The sequence below is a fragment of the Lycorma delicatula genome, chromosome 4 (assembly GCF_047948215.1).
Source record: "Lycorma delicatula isolate Av1 chromosome 4, ASM4794821v1, whole genome shotgun sequence".
In the NCBI taxonomy this organism is placed as follows: domain Eukaryota; kingdom Metazoa; phylum Arthropoda; class Insecta; order Hemiptera; family Fulgoridae; genus Lycorma; species Lycorma delicatula.
This window is the reverse complement of record NC_134458.1, coordinates 190,702,476-190,719,454: the sequence shown is the minus strand read 5'-3', so window position 1 is coordinate 190,719,454 and position 16,979 is coordinate 190,702,476. Positions and strand designations below refer to the sequence as shown.

At 31.6% G+C, this 16,979-nt stretch overlaps 1 protein-coding gene across 1 annotated transcript in view; it reads right to left on the bottom strand.

Annotated features, from left to right (window-relative positions):
* The window catches only part of LOC142322779 (ras-related protein Rab-34-like), a 31,443-nt gene extending 14,687 nt beyond the window's left edge, over positions 1–16,756 (bottom strand). Inside the window, exons 1-3 of the mRNA XM_075361854.1 lie at positions 16,551–16,756; positions 12,962–13,063; positions 5,517–5,581 (exon numbers count right to left, since the gene is read on the bottom strand). Of these exons, the coding sequence (XP_075217969.1) occupies positions 5,517–5,581; positions 12,962–13,063; positions 16,551–16,756 (373 nt within the window). The remainder of the gene's footprint in view (positions 1–5,516; positions 5,582–12,961; positions 13,064–16,550) is intronic.
* Between the last annotated feature and the right edge of the window lie 223 nt (positions 16,757–16,979).

The following is a 16,979-nucleotide window of genomic DNA, read 5'->3' as shown; positions in this document are numbered from 1 at the left end:
TCACCCCACTAGACTAACCCAGTGGGTTGATATTAAAAGGCCTTTTCTTTCTTTTTCCTGTTTAGCCTCCGGTAACTACCGTTTAGATAATACTTCAGAGGATGAATGAGGATGATATGTATGAGTGTGAATGAAGTGTAGTCTTGTACATTCTCAGTTCGACCATACCTGAGATGTGTGGTTAATTGAAACCCAACCACCAAAGAACACCGGTATCCACAATCTAGTATTCAAGTCCGTGTAAAAATAGCTGGCTTTACTAGGACTTGAACACTGGAACTCTCGACTTCCAAAACAGCTGATTTGAGAAGACGCTTTCACCCCACTATACCAACCTGGTGGGTTGATATTAAAAGGCCTATTTAAATCAAACCAAACCTTATCGATAAAACATTTAATTATTGTGAGTTATTACTTACCCTGGAGCAGACATTGATGGCGACCATAATTTGGTGATAATGAAATGTAGATTGGGGTTTAAAAACCTGAAGAAAAGGCGTCAGATGAATCGGTGGAATTTAGAGAAGCTTAAGGAAGAGGAGGTAAAGAAGATTTTTGAGGAGGACATCGCAAGAGGTTTGAGTAAAAAAAATATAAGGTAGAAAATGTAGAAGAAGAATGGGAGAATGTTAAAAAGGAAATTCTTAAATCAGCAGAAGCGAACTTAGGCGGAACAAAGAGAACTGGTAAAAAACCCTTGGGTTTCAGACGATATATTTCAGCTGATGGATGAACGTAGAAAATATAAGAATGCTAATGAAGAAGAAAGTAAAAGGAACTACCGACAATTAAGAAATACTGTAAACAGGAAGTGCAAACTAGCGAGAGAAGAGTGGATTAAAGAAAAGTGTTCAGAAATGGAAAGAGAAATAAACATGGTTGGTTAATTGAAACCCAACCACCAAAGAACACCGGTATCCACGATCTAGTATTCAAAAAATTTTAAACTGTACTCTTATTTATCAATTATCAAATCAGTACTGTTTATTAATATTTCCTTTGTTTTATTTATTTATTTATTTTCTTAATTATGTTATATTTATTAATTACATTATATTTAACAGATATTTTATAAATGTTCATGTTTCAAGATGGTAATGCTGTAGAATGATTTTAATAAACACCAAATTAGTAAAAAAAAATTTTTTTAATTTCTCTACCAGATGAGCCTTTTGTATGCTTTCAATACATTGGATTTATGTATATAAATTAACTTTTATATATATATATACACACACACATATATATAAAAGGTTAAATAATGTATACTTATAATTATTAAAATAATTATTTAAGAATTTTTATTATAACTTTAAGACTTAAAATAAAAATTAATTCAGGTGGAATGTAATTAGCTGACTGTTTTAGAATAATATTATGAGAGCGATTTCAGAAACTACTATTTATTACTACAAAAATTTAATTAATTTGGTAATGGATTACTACAGAAGTAAAAGAAGTGATGTAATTTAATTTTAAAAAAACAATATCTGTTAAATATTCACCATAATTTTTTTTGCATAGGAGGAGGGAAAATCTGCAACCAGACACTCAGCAGCCCACACTACTGGGTGAGTGGGTTCCCCATATATTGCATGGACCCCACTAAAAACAGCTCCCTCTTAAACAGTATCCTGGATACCTACCTTACGACAGGCCTGTTTTTCCTCCCTCCACCTTTTGCACTCAAAGAAAATATGACTTATTGTGTCTTCATTTTTACAGTTGGAACACTTCAGTGCGTTCCTTCTCTTCTTCTGGTACAAATATTTGTTAAACACATGGCCTGTCAGGAGCTGGGTTAACCAAAAATTTGTTTCCTTGTGTTCTCAACAGACCCACTTACGAATGTTGGGGATTACGTGGAAGGTAACCATTCACAGTCGTTCGCTTACTTCTCCTACCACTCTGTCACCACACCAAGAAAGAAGGCATCTAGGGGACATTTTTAATGTGAAATTGCTTTTAAAGGTGTTGTGAGCTGTACTTCCACCTTGTTAAAATAAAAGTGTGTCTTTCATCCAACAAAAGTAATCAAAATTTTTTTCAGAATCTCATAGTAGCGTGTACTGTTGATGGTTACAGAAATACCATCTTATGTTTTGAAAAAGAAAGGTCCAATCATACAACATAAAATCATAGCACACCATACAATCACTGCTGCATTGTAGTGACTTTAGTGTTCTAAATGATTGTTGTTTTCCCAGTAGTGACCTTTCTGCATGTTTAAAAAACCGTTCAAACGAAATGAGTTTCATCAGGTATTAAATGATAATTTAGCATATTGAAATTTTTATTCATCAGTGCTAAAAAAATAACATTCTCTTTCTCCCAACTCATAAACAACTTGAATTTTATACGAATGAAGTTTTTACACGTGCAGAATTCGACAGTCTTTGAGAATATTTCCCATGGCATCAAGCTGACTGTACAATTATTGCCATACATTTTAACTGTTCAGCTAATGAATCCTATAGAATTGCCAGTTGCATGAATAATGAAGTGAACAAAATATTTATAGGTTAGGCTGTAATTTATCTAAATTAATAGCATTTCAATGTAATATTTTAGAATCCATACATCATATAAATTCATATTAGTAAAGATTTAATACGTAGTTTAAAACTTCAGATAAGTTAACTTTTAGGATCCTACTAAAACAAGACATGTCAATCGTTTGATGAATCATTCAAAACTAAAGAAATAAAGACCAAAACACTTATGAATGATTAGAAATTATAGCTTCACAAGACTCTACAAAATAAAGAAGAAATCATTACTTGATTTCATGTCTGAATACTGATCTTGATGAAATTTAAGCGATTGCAGCTTGCACACAGTTTCATTTTCAGGCATATAGACTGAAAAGGACATCCTAATGGTTTTGAATCTTGTATTGTTTTCTCTTCCTACTATTATTAACCCACAATAACAGAGTTTCAGAAGGCATGACTCTTGTATTAAATGTCTGAAATTCATGCTGATTAGCTTTAACTAGTTTGTTTTAACATCCAAATTTACAGCAAACACAGTCTGATAGACTGATGAATAATTCCAAACAATATCCTCTTCAGAAATCACTAAAAAATTAGTGCTCAAAAATAATGTAGCCTTACTTGTTAATAACAAACTTTATTTTATATTATTCATATATTACTGATATTGAAGGTATGTTAATTTTTTTCAGTTTAAACTGGCTTTACTAGGACTTGAACGCTGTAACTCTTCGTTGTCGGCCTCTGTTGCGCAAGTGGTAACGTTTTTGTCTTTCACTCATTTGACTGGTTTGCTGCATCTGTCCAACATTCCTTATATAATGCTAGTCATTCCATTTCAGTATAATACCGCCTTAGGAAAATGTGCCTAAGAAAAAAATATGTCATTAATTAAGTGAAATGTCAAGATACTGAGGGTAACCTCGCTCTACAGCCTCTTGAGGCTGTAGAGGTTTTTAAGTTGAAAACTTAACATCATCAATGCCCCATATATAAGCTCATTGAGTTTGATAAAAATCGGTCCTGTCGTTCTAGGAGATATAAGGTGATTTATAGACCAAAACCAAAGACACACACACACATGTGCATACAATCACCAACATCCAGAAAATTTCCATCCGGTTTTTTGGGTTCGTTAGGTGCCAAAAAAATTATCCACTGGTTTGGTCTACTGGTGAACGCATCTTCCCAAATCAAACAGATTTGGAAGTCGAGAGTTCCAGCATTCAAATCCTATACGAATTTAAATACTAGATCATGAATACCGGTGTTCTTTGATGGTTGGGTCACACATCTAAGGACTATATTATAAACTTATCTAACTATATTTTTCCAAATGCTACTTTCTTCATCTATTTTCCGCAATACCTCTTCACTTTATCACTTTATCCATCCATCTGATTTTTAACATTCTCCTATAGCACCGCATTTCAAAAGCTTCTAATCTTTTCTTCTCAGATACTCCGATCATCCAAGTTTCACTTCCATATAAAGCGACACTCCAAACATACACTTTCAAAAATCTTTTCCTGACATTTAAATTAATTTTTGATGTAAACAAATTATATTTCTTACTGAAGGCTCGTTTCGCTTGTGCTATTCAGCATTTTATATCGCTCCTGCTTCGTCCATCTCTAGTAATTCTACTTCCCAAATAACAAAATTCTTCTACCTCCATAATCTTTTCTCCTCCTATTTTCTCCCTTTCTTATTACGGCTTCTTTCTTATGTTCTTCAATTGTTACTGTTGCTGTTTGGTTCCTGTACATGTTAGCAATTGTTCTTCTATCTCTGTATTTGAATCCTAATTTTTTTTAAATGCTGAACATTTTATTCCAGTCTACGTTATCGAATGCCTTTTCTAGGTCTATAAACGCCAAGTATGTCGGTTTGTTTTTCTTTAATATTCCTTCTAGTATTAATATGAGCGTTAAAACTGCTTGTCTTGTCCCTATACATTTTCTGAAACAAAATCTGTGTTCTACACTTCTACTCTACTCTCCTCTCAATTCTTCTGTACCAATTTTGATGCATGAATAGTTAAGCTAATTATTCTGTATTGTTCTTCACATTTATCTGCTCTGACTTTCTTTGGAAATCATTAGATTTTATCATTAAACAACCTTAAATGCCTAATATTTCTACAACATGTAACTTATGTTTAGTACTTTATATCCATACCTTTTGTTTTATTCTTTGGTACTCGCGTTTTTTTAATTTTTATAATTGTATTTATTATTATAATATGTTTAATATGAATAATAAGCTAGGAAAAAGGTATAATAACAAATAAAGAATGGAAGGTTTAAGAATTAAAAACAGAGTGTTAGTATTAACCGTTGAGCTGGTCGAGTTGGTTAACTCGTCATTGCAAATCAGCTGTTTTCAAAGTCAAGATTTCCAACGTTCAAATCCTAGTAACGCCAAATTTTTTTTTATACGTATTTGAATATTAGATTATATACTAGATTCTTTCATGGTTGGGTTTCAATTAACCACACATATTCTCAGGAATGGTCGAACTGAGACTGTACAAGACTACACTTCATACATAACAAACCTTTACAATGGTTCTGGAGGCTAAACAAAAAACAAGAGAGTGCTGGCAAACAGGAATCTCATTCAGTAAACTAATATATGATTTGAAATATAAAATATGGTTAAGATATTAAGGAAGGGGTTACCAAAATACTCCTTTCAACAGTCTCATGCTAATAAAAACAAGTACACAAGGAAAAATGTTATAATTAAAAAAACAGAGTTAATAAAGAATACAGATTGATTGACTATGGTCAAAATAGATACATTTCAAAATGATTAATCTAATAAAAACAAAATTAAAGACTTAAAAGAAGATTACAAAACAAAACTGGTAGTTATAAATTAAAACACAAGCAATAATCGTGAAATTTGTGAAACCTTAGACTTTTACCAATAATTTAAAAGGTTTTTAGAGCATCTTTTTAAGTCATGATCTGTTGTCATGCAATATTATTTCCTATTGGTGAAATTCATACTTACTATGAGCACCTCTGTAATAAGAGGAAGCTATTGAACGAAATTTTTCCTGACCGGCTGTATCCCATCTGTAATAAAATTCATATTTTAAGATGTTATTCCGTTTATATAAGTAAACAATAATAAACTTAATGTACATATTATGTATGATATTTCTTTTACATATACTTCGCCACTACTACGTGAAATTCGATTAATTTATTAATAAACTATATTATTATATAAATATAGGGACAAGGGAAGCCATTTTAGAACTCAGATTAATAGTAAAAGGAAGATTAAAGAAAGACAAACCGATATATGTGGCATTTATAGACCTAGAAAAGGCATTTGATAACGTAGACTGGAATAAAATGTTCAGCATTTTAAAAAAACTAGGGTTCAAATGCAGAGATAGAAGAACAATTACTAACATGTACAGGAACCAAACAGCAACAGTAACAATTGAAGAACATAAAGAAGCTGAAATAAGAAAGGGAGTCCGACAAGGATGTTCCCTATCTCTGTTACTTTTTAATCTTTACACGGAAGTAGCAGTTAATTATGTTAAAGAACAATTTAGATCTAAAGTAACAGTGCAAGGTGAAAAGATAAAAATGCTACGATTTGCTAATGATATAGTAATTTAGTGCATCTGAGGAAGCGATTGATAGATTATACAAACTGGTGTGTAATATTTACGAAAAAGGGGAAGTTCCGTCAGACTTCAAAAAAAGTGTTATAGTAATGATACCAAAGAAAGCACGGGCAGATAAATGTGAAGAATACAGAACAATTACTTTAACTAATCATGCATCAAAAATCTTAACTAGACAGCTTCTATACAGAAGAATTGAGAGAGGAGAGTGGAAGAAGTGTTACGAGAAGAGCGATTTGGTTTCAGGAAAAGTATAGGGACAAGGGAAGCAATTTTAGGCCTCAGATTAATAGTGGGAGGAAGATTAAAGAAAAACAAACCAACATACTTGGCGTTTATAGATCTAGAAAAGGCATTCGATAACGTAGACTGGAATAAAAAGGTTCAGCATTTTAAAACAATAAGGGTTCAAATACAGAGATAGAAGAACGATTGGTAACATTTACAGGAACCAAACAGCAACAGTAATAATTGAAGAACATAAGAAAGAAGCCGTAATAAGAAACAACGACAAGGATGTTCCCTATCTCCATTACTTTTTAATCTTTACATGGAACTAGCAGTTAATGATGTTAAAGAACAATTTAGATTCGGAGTAACAGTACAAGGTGAAAAGATAAAAATATTGTAACAAATTTTAGTTTATTTTTTAATGTAGTTAGTGGTATTTCTGACTTTTTGTAAAAATAAATGTAATTTAACACAGTTAGCATCATAAAAATGCTGTTATTATTTCATGTAAAATTAAAAAGCATTAACCATGCAATAATTAAAATTAATTATAAATTTAACTAAAACCAAAATTAAAATAATAATTGAAAAAAAGGAATACACAAATATATAACAATGCATTCGAATATCATATGATTTTTCTTGAAAAATAATGTTAAAATCTTTTTTATTTATTTTAAATCTGGTTTATTATAGTTAGTTACTTTTAATTTCAACTGACTGAATCGCATATTTTAATATTTAATTTTTTTTTTGTCTTCAGTCACTTGACTGGTTTAATGCAACTCTCCAAGATTCCCTATCTAGTGCTAGTCGTTTCATTTCGGTATACCCCCTACATCTTACATCCCTAACAATTTCTTTTACATATTCCAAACGTGGCCTGCCTACACAATTTTTCCCTTCTACCTGTCCTTCCAATATTAAAGCGACTATTCCAGGATGTCTTAGTATGTGGCCTTATAAGTCAGTCTCTTCGTTTAGCTATATTTTTCCAAATGCTTCTTTCTTCATCGATTTGCCGCAACACCTCATCATTTGTCACTTTATCCACCCGTCTGATTTTTAACATTCTCCTATAGCACCACATTTCAAAAGCTTCTAATCTTTTCTTCTCAGGTATTCCGATCATCCAAGTTTCACTTCCATATAGAGCGACACTACAAACATATACTTTCAAAAATCTTTTCCTGACATTTAAATTAATTTTTGATGTAAACAAATTATATTTCTTACTGAAGGCTCGTTTCGCTTGTGCTATTTGGCATTTTATATCCCTCCTGCTTCGTCCATCTTTAGTAATTCTACTTAATTATAATCTATCAATCGCTTCCTCACCTGCACTGCGCAGTAATTCTACAGGTATTCCGGCTATTCCAGGAGCCTTTCTGCCATTCAGATCTTTTAATACTCTCTTAAATTCAGATCTCAGTATTGTTTCTCCCATTTTACCCTCTTCAACTTCCTCTATAACATCATTTTCTAATTCATTTGCTTCGTATAACTCTTCAATATATTCTCCACCCACCCATCGACTTTACCTGTCGTATTATATATTGTGTACCATCTTTGTTTAACAAATTATTAGATTATAATTTATGTACCCCTAAAATTTTCCTCATTTACCTTTATGCTCCGTCTATTTTATCAATGTTCATTTCTCTTTCCACTTCTGAACACTTTTCTTTAATCCACTCTTCTTTTGACAGTTTGCACTTCCTGTTTATAGCATTTCTTAATTGCCAATAATTCCTTTTACTTTCTTCATCAGTAGCATTCTTATATTTTCTTCTACGTTCATCCATCAGCTGCAATATATCGTCTGAAACCCAAGGTTTTCTACCAGTTCTCTTTATTCCGCCTAAGTTTGCTTCTGCTGATTTAAGAATTTCCTTTTTAACATTCTCCCAATCTTCTTCTACATTTTCTACCTTATCTTTTGTACTCAGACCTCTTGCAATGTCCTCCTCAAAAATCTTCTTTACCTCCTCTTCCTCAAGCTTCTCTAAATTCCACAGATTCATCTGACACCTTTTCTTCATCTTTTTAAACCCCAATCTATATTTCATTATCACTAAATTATAGTCGCTATCAATGTCTGCTCCAGGGTATGTTTTGCAGTTAACGAGTTGATTTCTAAATCTTTACTTAACCATGATATAATTTATTTGATTCCTTGCAGTATCACCTGGCTTTTTCCAAGTGTATATTCTTCTATTATGATTTTTAAACTGGGTGTTGGCAATTACTAAATTATACTTCGTGCAAAACTCTATAAGTCGGTCCCCTCTTTCATATCTGGATAATATTATCTCGAACTTATATTATTCAGTTCTTATAAAATTTCACCAATAAGTAAGGTGTTAAACCTGATGGTTCAGATATATCAAGAATTGTGATATTTTTGTAAGTCAGATGCAGTGAAATAAATTAAATTTGAAATTTTACACATTTAATTAAGCAGATAATTAAAATATATTGACAGTGTATAGGTGTTTTTATGCTGTTAAAACTCAATCAATAAAATCTTTTTTCACCGATTCCAGAGGAATGAAGAATTCCAGTGGAATTAATGAGTTACGCTAGTAAATTTTATTAATCTGATTATGTGAGTTTTATTTATTTATTTATTTTTTAAAATTATAATTACAGTGTATATATATATATATATATATATATATATATATATATATATATATATACTGTATATATATAAATTTAAAAATTTGAAAAAAAATTATACTATATACAAAATTGTAACTCGCGCGCTCTTTAATTATACTATTTTGTATATTATAATTGTGCCACCTTCGTTGGTAAGTTATTACCAACGCGACTGGTGGCGAGTTAAATAACTACATTGTACTTATGAGTAAGACAAGTTAACGGTCAAGTTGTTAAGAGTTTTACAGGAAAAATATATTGTAACGAAGAGACGAAAATGTGCAAAAGAACATGATATAACTTTGTATTTTATTTCAGTATAATAGGTGTGCGGACAGGTAATTTGATAAAAGGCAGAAACATAAGTTTTCTGAATGTGCCTAGGTTAATGAAATGAGTACCAATAAAATTATAAATATCTAACCAAGTTTGGTTTAGTTTGCTTATATTCTAATTTTAGATCTATTTTTTAACCTAGTGGCGCCATTATAATATATATCTCCGTCCAATTAATAAAGAGTGGTTTTTGTCGGCAGTCGTGTTTTTATTTTTTAATATTCTTCTTTTGTTTCGTAATATTTATCTAAAAAAAAATTATCGTTTTACAAAATCAAAAACCTTTTGAACAATTCAATAGATTTTCCTAATTTTTTTAAAATTTACAATTGTTATGTTGGTGTTATCATCGAATGTAAACTAACATGGGAATTGTATAGAGTGTATTTCTAACCTAATCTCGTACATACATCATTTTTCTGTTTATTATCCGGAACCACCATAAAATATTACTTTAGAAGATGATACGTATGAATGTAAATGAAATTTAAGTCTTCTACAGTCTCAGGTCGACTTTCCGGAAATATGTAGTTAATTGAAACCTAACCACCAAAGAACATCGGTATACACGTTCTAGTATTCAAATCCTATAAAAATAACCCCGTTTAACAGGAATCTTAGAACTTTTGACTTCGACATCAGTTGATTGAAAAAACGAGTTCATCACAAGACCAACCCGGTGGGTTTGTAAATATACCTAGCTACATATAATAATTAAAAAATGTCTGTGTTGCTGCACAACCCAGGTTCAAATCTAATTAAGATTATATAATAACTTAGTCTTAGTCTATAATAACTTAGATTATATAATAACCAAGTGGAAAGAGAAATGAACATTGGTAAAATAGACGGAGCATACAGGAAAGTTAAGGAAAATTTTGGGGTACATAAATTAAAATCTAATAATGTGTTAAACAAAGATGGTACACCAATATATAATACGAAAGGTAAAGTCGATAGATGGGTGGAATATATTGAAGAGTTATACGGAGGAAATGAATTAGAAAATGGTATTATAGAGGAAGTTGAGGAGGATGAAATGGGAGAAACAATACTGAGATCTGAATTTAAGAGAGCATTAAAAGATTTAAATGGCAGAAAGGCTCCTGGAATAAGACGGAATACCTGTAGAATTACTGCGCAGTGCAGGTGAGGAAGCGATTGATAGATTATACAAACTGGTGTGAAATATTTATGAAAATGGGGAATTTCCATCAGACTTCAAAAAAAGTGTTATAGTTATGATACCAAAGAAAGCAGGGGCAGATAAATGTGAAGAATACAGAACAATTAGTTTAACTAGTCATGCATCAAAAATCTTAACTAGAATTTTATACAGAAGAATTGAGAGGAGAGTGGAAGAAGTGTTAGGAGAAGACCAATTTGGTTTCAGGAAAAGTATAGGGACAAGGGAAGCAATTTTAGGCCTCAGATTAATAGTAGAAGGAAGATTAAAGAAAAACAAACCAACATACTTGGCGTTTATAGACCTAGAAAAGGCTTTCGATAACGTAGACTGGAATAAAATGTTCAGCATTTTAAAAAAATTAGGGTTCAAATACAGAGATAGAAGAACAATTGATAACATGTACAGGAACCAAACAGCAACAATAAAAATTGAAGAACATAAGAAAGAAGCCCTAATAAGAAAGGGAGTCCGACAAGGATGTTCCCTATCGCCGTTACTTTTTAATCTTTACATGGAACTAGCAGTTAATGATGTTAAAGAACAATTTAGATTCGGAGTAACAGTACAAGGTGAAAAGATAAAGATGCTACGATTTGCTGATGATATAGTAATTCTAGCCGAGAGTAAAAAGGATTTAGAAGAAACAATGAACGGCATAGATGAAGTCCTACGCAAAAACTATCGCATGAAAATAAACAAGAACAAAACAAAAGTAATGAAATGTAGTAGAAATAACAAAGATGGACCACTGAATGTGAAAATAGGAGGAGAAAAGATTATGGAGGTAGAAGAATTTTGTTATTTGGGAAGTAAAATTACTAAAGATGGACGAAGCAGGAGCGATATAAAATGCCGAATAGCACAAGCTAAACGAGCCTTCAGTAAGAAATATAATTTGTTTACATCAAAAATGAATTTAAATGTCAGGAAAAGATTTTTGAAAGTGTATGTTTGGAGTGTCGTTTTATATGGAAGTGAAACTTGGACAATCGGAGTATCTGAGAAGAAAAGATTAGAAGCTTTTGGAATGGGGTGCTATAGGAGAATGTTAAAAATCAGATGGGTGGATAAAGTGACAAATGAAGAGGTATTGCTGCAAATAGATGAAGAAAGTAGCATTTGGAAAAATATAGTTAAAAGAAGAGACAGACTTATAGGCCACATACTAAGGCATCCTGGAATAGTCGCTTTAATATTGGAAGGACAGGTAGAAGGGAAAAATTGTGTAGGCCGGCCACGTTTGGAGTATGTAAAAGAAATTGTTGGGGATGTAGGATGTAGAGGGTATACTGAAATGAAACGACTAGCACTAGATAGGGAATCTTGGAGAGCTGCATCAAACCAGTCAAATGACTGAAGACAAAAAAAAAAATAAATAACTTAGTTTTAATTAGTTTGTTAATAGTTTACATTATAATTAATTGCCCTAATAAGTAATTTTGATCCGAGTTCAGATTAAACTAGACTTTTCAGTGTATATAACTTCTTACTTTTTTTTGTCTTTTCTAGGCCTTTTCTAGGGGTATAAATGCCAAGTATGTTAGTTTGTTTTTCTTTAATCTTCCTTCTACTATTAATCTGAGGCCTAAAATTGCTTCCCTTGTCCCTATACTTTTCCTGAAACCAAATTGATCTTCTCCTAACACTTCCTCCACTCTCCTCTCAATTCTTTTGTATAGAATTCTAGTTAAGATTTTTGATGCATGACTACTTAAACTAATTGTTCCGTATTCTTCACATTTATCTGCCCCTGCTTTCTTTGGTATCATGACTATAACACTTTTTTTGAAGTCTAACGGAAATTCCCCTTTTTCATAAATATTACACACCAGTTTGTATAATCTATCAATACCTTAATCTATCAGTACCTTAGTTATGAATGTAAAAATAATAAATCATTTTGCAACCGTGCTTTAAAATAATCAATGTTATCTGATAATTCCAACAAGATGCATCAAGCATCATAATTCTAATAAAATTATCAGAATTCCTGTGTGAATTTTTCACCGATTGACAACCGGTAAAATCTTTGATCTTCATTCTAACTGGATCTATATTTCTTAGATTTCTCTATGTGGGTATACTTAAAGAGATGATTTATCTTAATAATTCCGGAATTCTAATTGATTTATGAAAAAACAATGTAAGACTGACATTTAAAAACTGACAATGTAAGAGGCATCGAAGTAAATGTACTAAATGAGTTCCCATAATCATGTGTTAACAAATAAGAGCAATTTTGGTATCTTCTCTAATTGTAATTAACAATTTTTTCATTGCACAATACATAATAAATAAAATAATGAGATTATAATTTACTTTAGTACGATCTGGTTTATAAACTTGTGAAATTTTTATAAAATAATTCCATATGAATAAATAATAACTTACATTTGCATATTAAATGGTATATGAAGTATGTCAAATCTTTCAACTTCAAAATCAACCCCAATTGTTGCTTTATAATTTCTATCGAACACATTGTGACAGAATCTAAAAAAAAAAATAAAAAAATTACAAGTATTTTATTTTGTAAATATTTTTTATCTAAGAAAGATGTTGCAATCAGAAAAAACAGAAACCCAACCACCAAAGAAAACCAGTATCCATGATCTAGTATTCAAATCTGTTTGCCTGTACTAGGATTTGAACCTTAGAACTCTCGACTTTGAAAATCAGCTGATTTGTGATGACGAGTTCACACCACTACACAACCCCAGTATGCTTGTAATATGATCTCATATTCACTAGATTGATGAAGCAATTAAACACGTAAAAGGAGATGAAAATTTAATAATAGTTGGAGATTGGAATGCAAGCATTGGAAAAGGCAAGGAAGGAAATATAGTGGGTGAATACGAGCTGGGCAAAAGGAATGAAAGAGGGGACCGACTTATAGAGTTTTGGCACGAAGTATAATAAACACTTGGGAAAAGCTACGCGATACTGCAAGGTATCAGATAGATTATATCATGGTTAAGCAAAGATTTAGAAATCAACTCGTTGACTGCAAAACTTACCCTGGAGCAGACATTGATAGCGACCATAATTTGGTGATAATGAAATGTAGATTGGGGTTTAAAAACCTGAGGAAAACGTATCATGTGAATCGGTGGAATTTAGAGAAGCTTGAGGAAGAGGAGGTAAAGAAGATTTTTGAGGAGGACATCGCAAGAGGTCTGAGTACAAAAGATAAGGTAGAAAATGTAGAAGAAGATTGGGAGAATGTTAAAAAGGAAATTCTTAAATCAGCAGAAGCAAACTTAGGCGGAATAAAGAGAACTGGTAGAAAACCTTGGGTTTCAGACGATATATTGCAGCTGATGGATGAACGTAGAAGAAAATATAAGAATGCTACTGATGAAGAAAGTAAAAGGAACTATTGGCAATTAAGAAATGCTATAAACAGGAAGTGCAAACTGGCAAAAGAAGAGTGGATTAAAGAAAAGTGTTCAGAAGTGGAAAGAGAAATGAACATTGATAAAATAGACGGAGCATAAAGGTAAATTGAGGAAAATTTTGGGGCACAAATTAAAATCTAATAATTTGTTAAACAAAGATGGTACACAATATATAATACGACAGGTAAAGTCGATGGGTGGGTGGAATATATTGAAGAGTTATACGAAGCAAATGAATTAGAAAATGATGTTATAGAGGAAGTTGAAGAGGATAAAATGGGAGAAACAATACTGATATCTGAATTTAAGAGAGTATTAAAAGATCTGAATGGCAGAAAGGCTCCTGGAATAGCCGGAATACCTGTAGAATTACTGCGCAGTGCAGGTGAGGAAGCAATTGGTAGATTATACAAACTGGTGTGTAATATTTCTGAAAAGGGGGAATTTCAGTCAGACTTGAAAAAAAGTGTTATAGTTATGATACCAAAGAAAGCAGGGGCAGATAAATGTGAAGAATACAGAACAATTAGTTTAACTAGTCATGCATCAAAAATCTTAACTAGAATTCTATACAGAAGAATTGAGAGGAGATTGGAGGAAGTGTTAGGAGAAGACCGATTTGGTTTCAGGAAAAGTATAGTGACAAGGTAAGCAATTTTAGGCGTCAGACTAATAGTAGAAGGAAGATTAAAGAAAAACAAACCAACATACTTGGCATTTATAGACCTAGAGAAGGCATTCGATAACGTAGACTGGAATAAAATGTTCAGCATTTTAAAAAAATTACGGTTCAAATACAGAGATAGAAGAACAATTGCTAACATGTACAGGAACCAAACAGCAAAGTAACAATTGAAGAACACAAGAAAGAAGCCGTAATAAGAAAGGGAGTCCAACAAGGATGTTCCCTATCTCCGTTACTTTTTAATCTTTACATGGAACTAGTTAAAGAACAATTTAGATTCGGAGTAACAGTACAAGATGAAAAGATAAGAATGCTACGATTTGCTGATGATATAGTAATTCTAGCCGAGAGTAAAAAGGATTTAGAAGAAACAATGAACGGAATAGATGAAGTCCTATGCAAGAACTATCGCATGAAAATAAACAAGAACAAAACAAAAGTAATGAAATGTAGCAGAAATAACAAAGATGGACCACTGAATGTGAAAATAGGAGGAGAAAAGATTATAGAGGTAGAAGAATTTTGTTATTTGGGAAGTAAAATTACTAAAGATGGACGAAGCAGGAGCGATATAAAATGCCGAATAGCACAAGCTAAACGAGCCTTCAGTAAGAAATATAATTTGTTTACATCGAAACTTTTAAAATTTAAATGTCAAGAAAACATTTTTGAAAGTATATGTTTGGAGTGTTGCTTTATATGATGCAAGTGAAACTTGGACTATCAGATTATCTGAGAAGAAAAGATTTGCTTTTGAAATGCGGTGCTATAGGAGAATGATCAAAATCAGATAGATGGATAAAGTGACAGATGAAGAGGTATTGCGGCAAATCGATGAAGAAGGAAGCATTTGGAAAAATATAGTTAAAAGAAGAGACAGACTTATAGGCCACATACTAAGGCATCCTGGAATAGTCGCTTTAATATTGGAAGGACAGGTAGAAGGGAAAAATTGTGTAGGCAGGCCACGTTTGGAATATGTAAAACAAATTGTTAGGGATGTAGAATGTAGAGGGTATACTGAAATGAAAGAACTAGCACTAGATAGGGAATCTTGGAGAGCTGCATCAAACCAGTCAGACAAAAAAATAATAATCCATACGGATAGGAACACAAATTACCAAATCCATCCATAAATAAATACTTTAAATTTATAACCGCCACTAAATAACCAATGAAATCTGCCCAATAATAGAATGATACAGCAGTAAGGGACATTGTCCAGGCTCTGCGATCTGTAGGGAGAAATATTGAAACTCCTGTCATTCTTGTGTTTTGTTCCATTTGAAGACCCTCGTTCATTACTTACAGTACACAGTGGGTTGTGATACAGTTTCAAAACTGTATCACTAATTCCCACTAGGTAACATAGTTTACAACAAGATTTGACACCTTGCTATACTGCCAAAAAAATGGAAATGTTTTTAGAAGAATAAAACTTTAGCGCTTACGTGGGCAGGCAACTCCCCAGACTTAAACTTCCCCACCTCCATGAAAAATCTTTGGGCAATAATTCAAAAACACTCTCAAAAATGAATTATTCTATACAAATTCAGATCATTAAAGGTTTCATGATGAAGAAAATAAAAAAAAATTGTAGTACACTTTTTGAATCTATGCCAAATCGCTTAATTTCTTAATCATTCACGTGATTAAAAGAGAATATATTAATTACCAGATATTCAAAAATTATACAGGTATGATATTTCTTGATCTGTGTTCAGATTAATTTGAACACTACTATTTATTTGATTGAAGTGTTGTGACATTTTCAGTTTATACATCAAGAAAATGATAAATTTTGTTTAAAACTTATCATGAAATCATAGAAAGATTAAAGAATAACATTTATGATAATAAAATTAATAATTTAAAAAAATTAAAAAATACACACCTGTTTATCAGAGATGTTTTACCAACTGAAACATCGCCCATAAATATTACTTTAGATATCTTCAATCCACTAATTGTACTATGTGAAGAACATGATTCCTTTACAATTTTATTGAAATCATATGTTTGGTAAGGAGTTGCATCTCTCTTAAATGGTACTGGAAAATTAAAAATCTGCCGGTCAATTGGAGCCTCATTTTTCAACATTTTTAAACTTGCATATCTTGATTGCCTATTCATTTAATTTTAAATCAGGTAAAAGTATATATAATTTTTTATAAAAAAAAATATATATATATCTGGTATATTATTTTTGTAAAACAATAAATTTTGGTAATAGTGATAATATAATTAAAATGTTTCTAATATTTCGTAATTTATTGATTTTCACTATTTTATTATGAGTAACAGTAAAAAAATTAGTTTATTA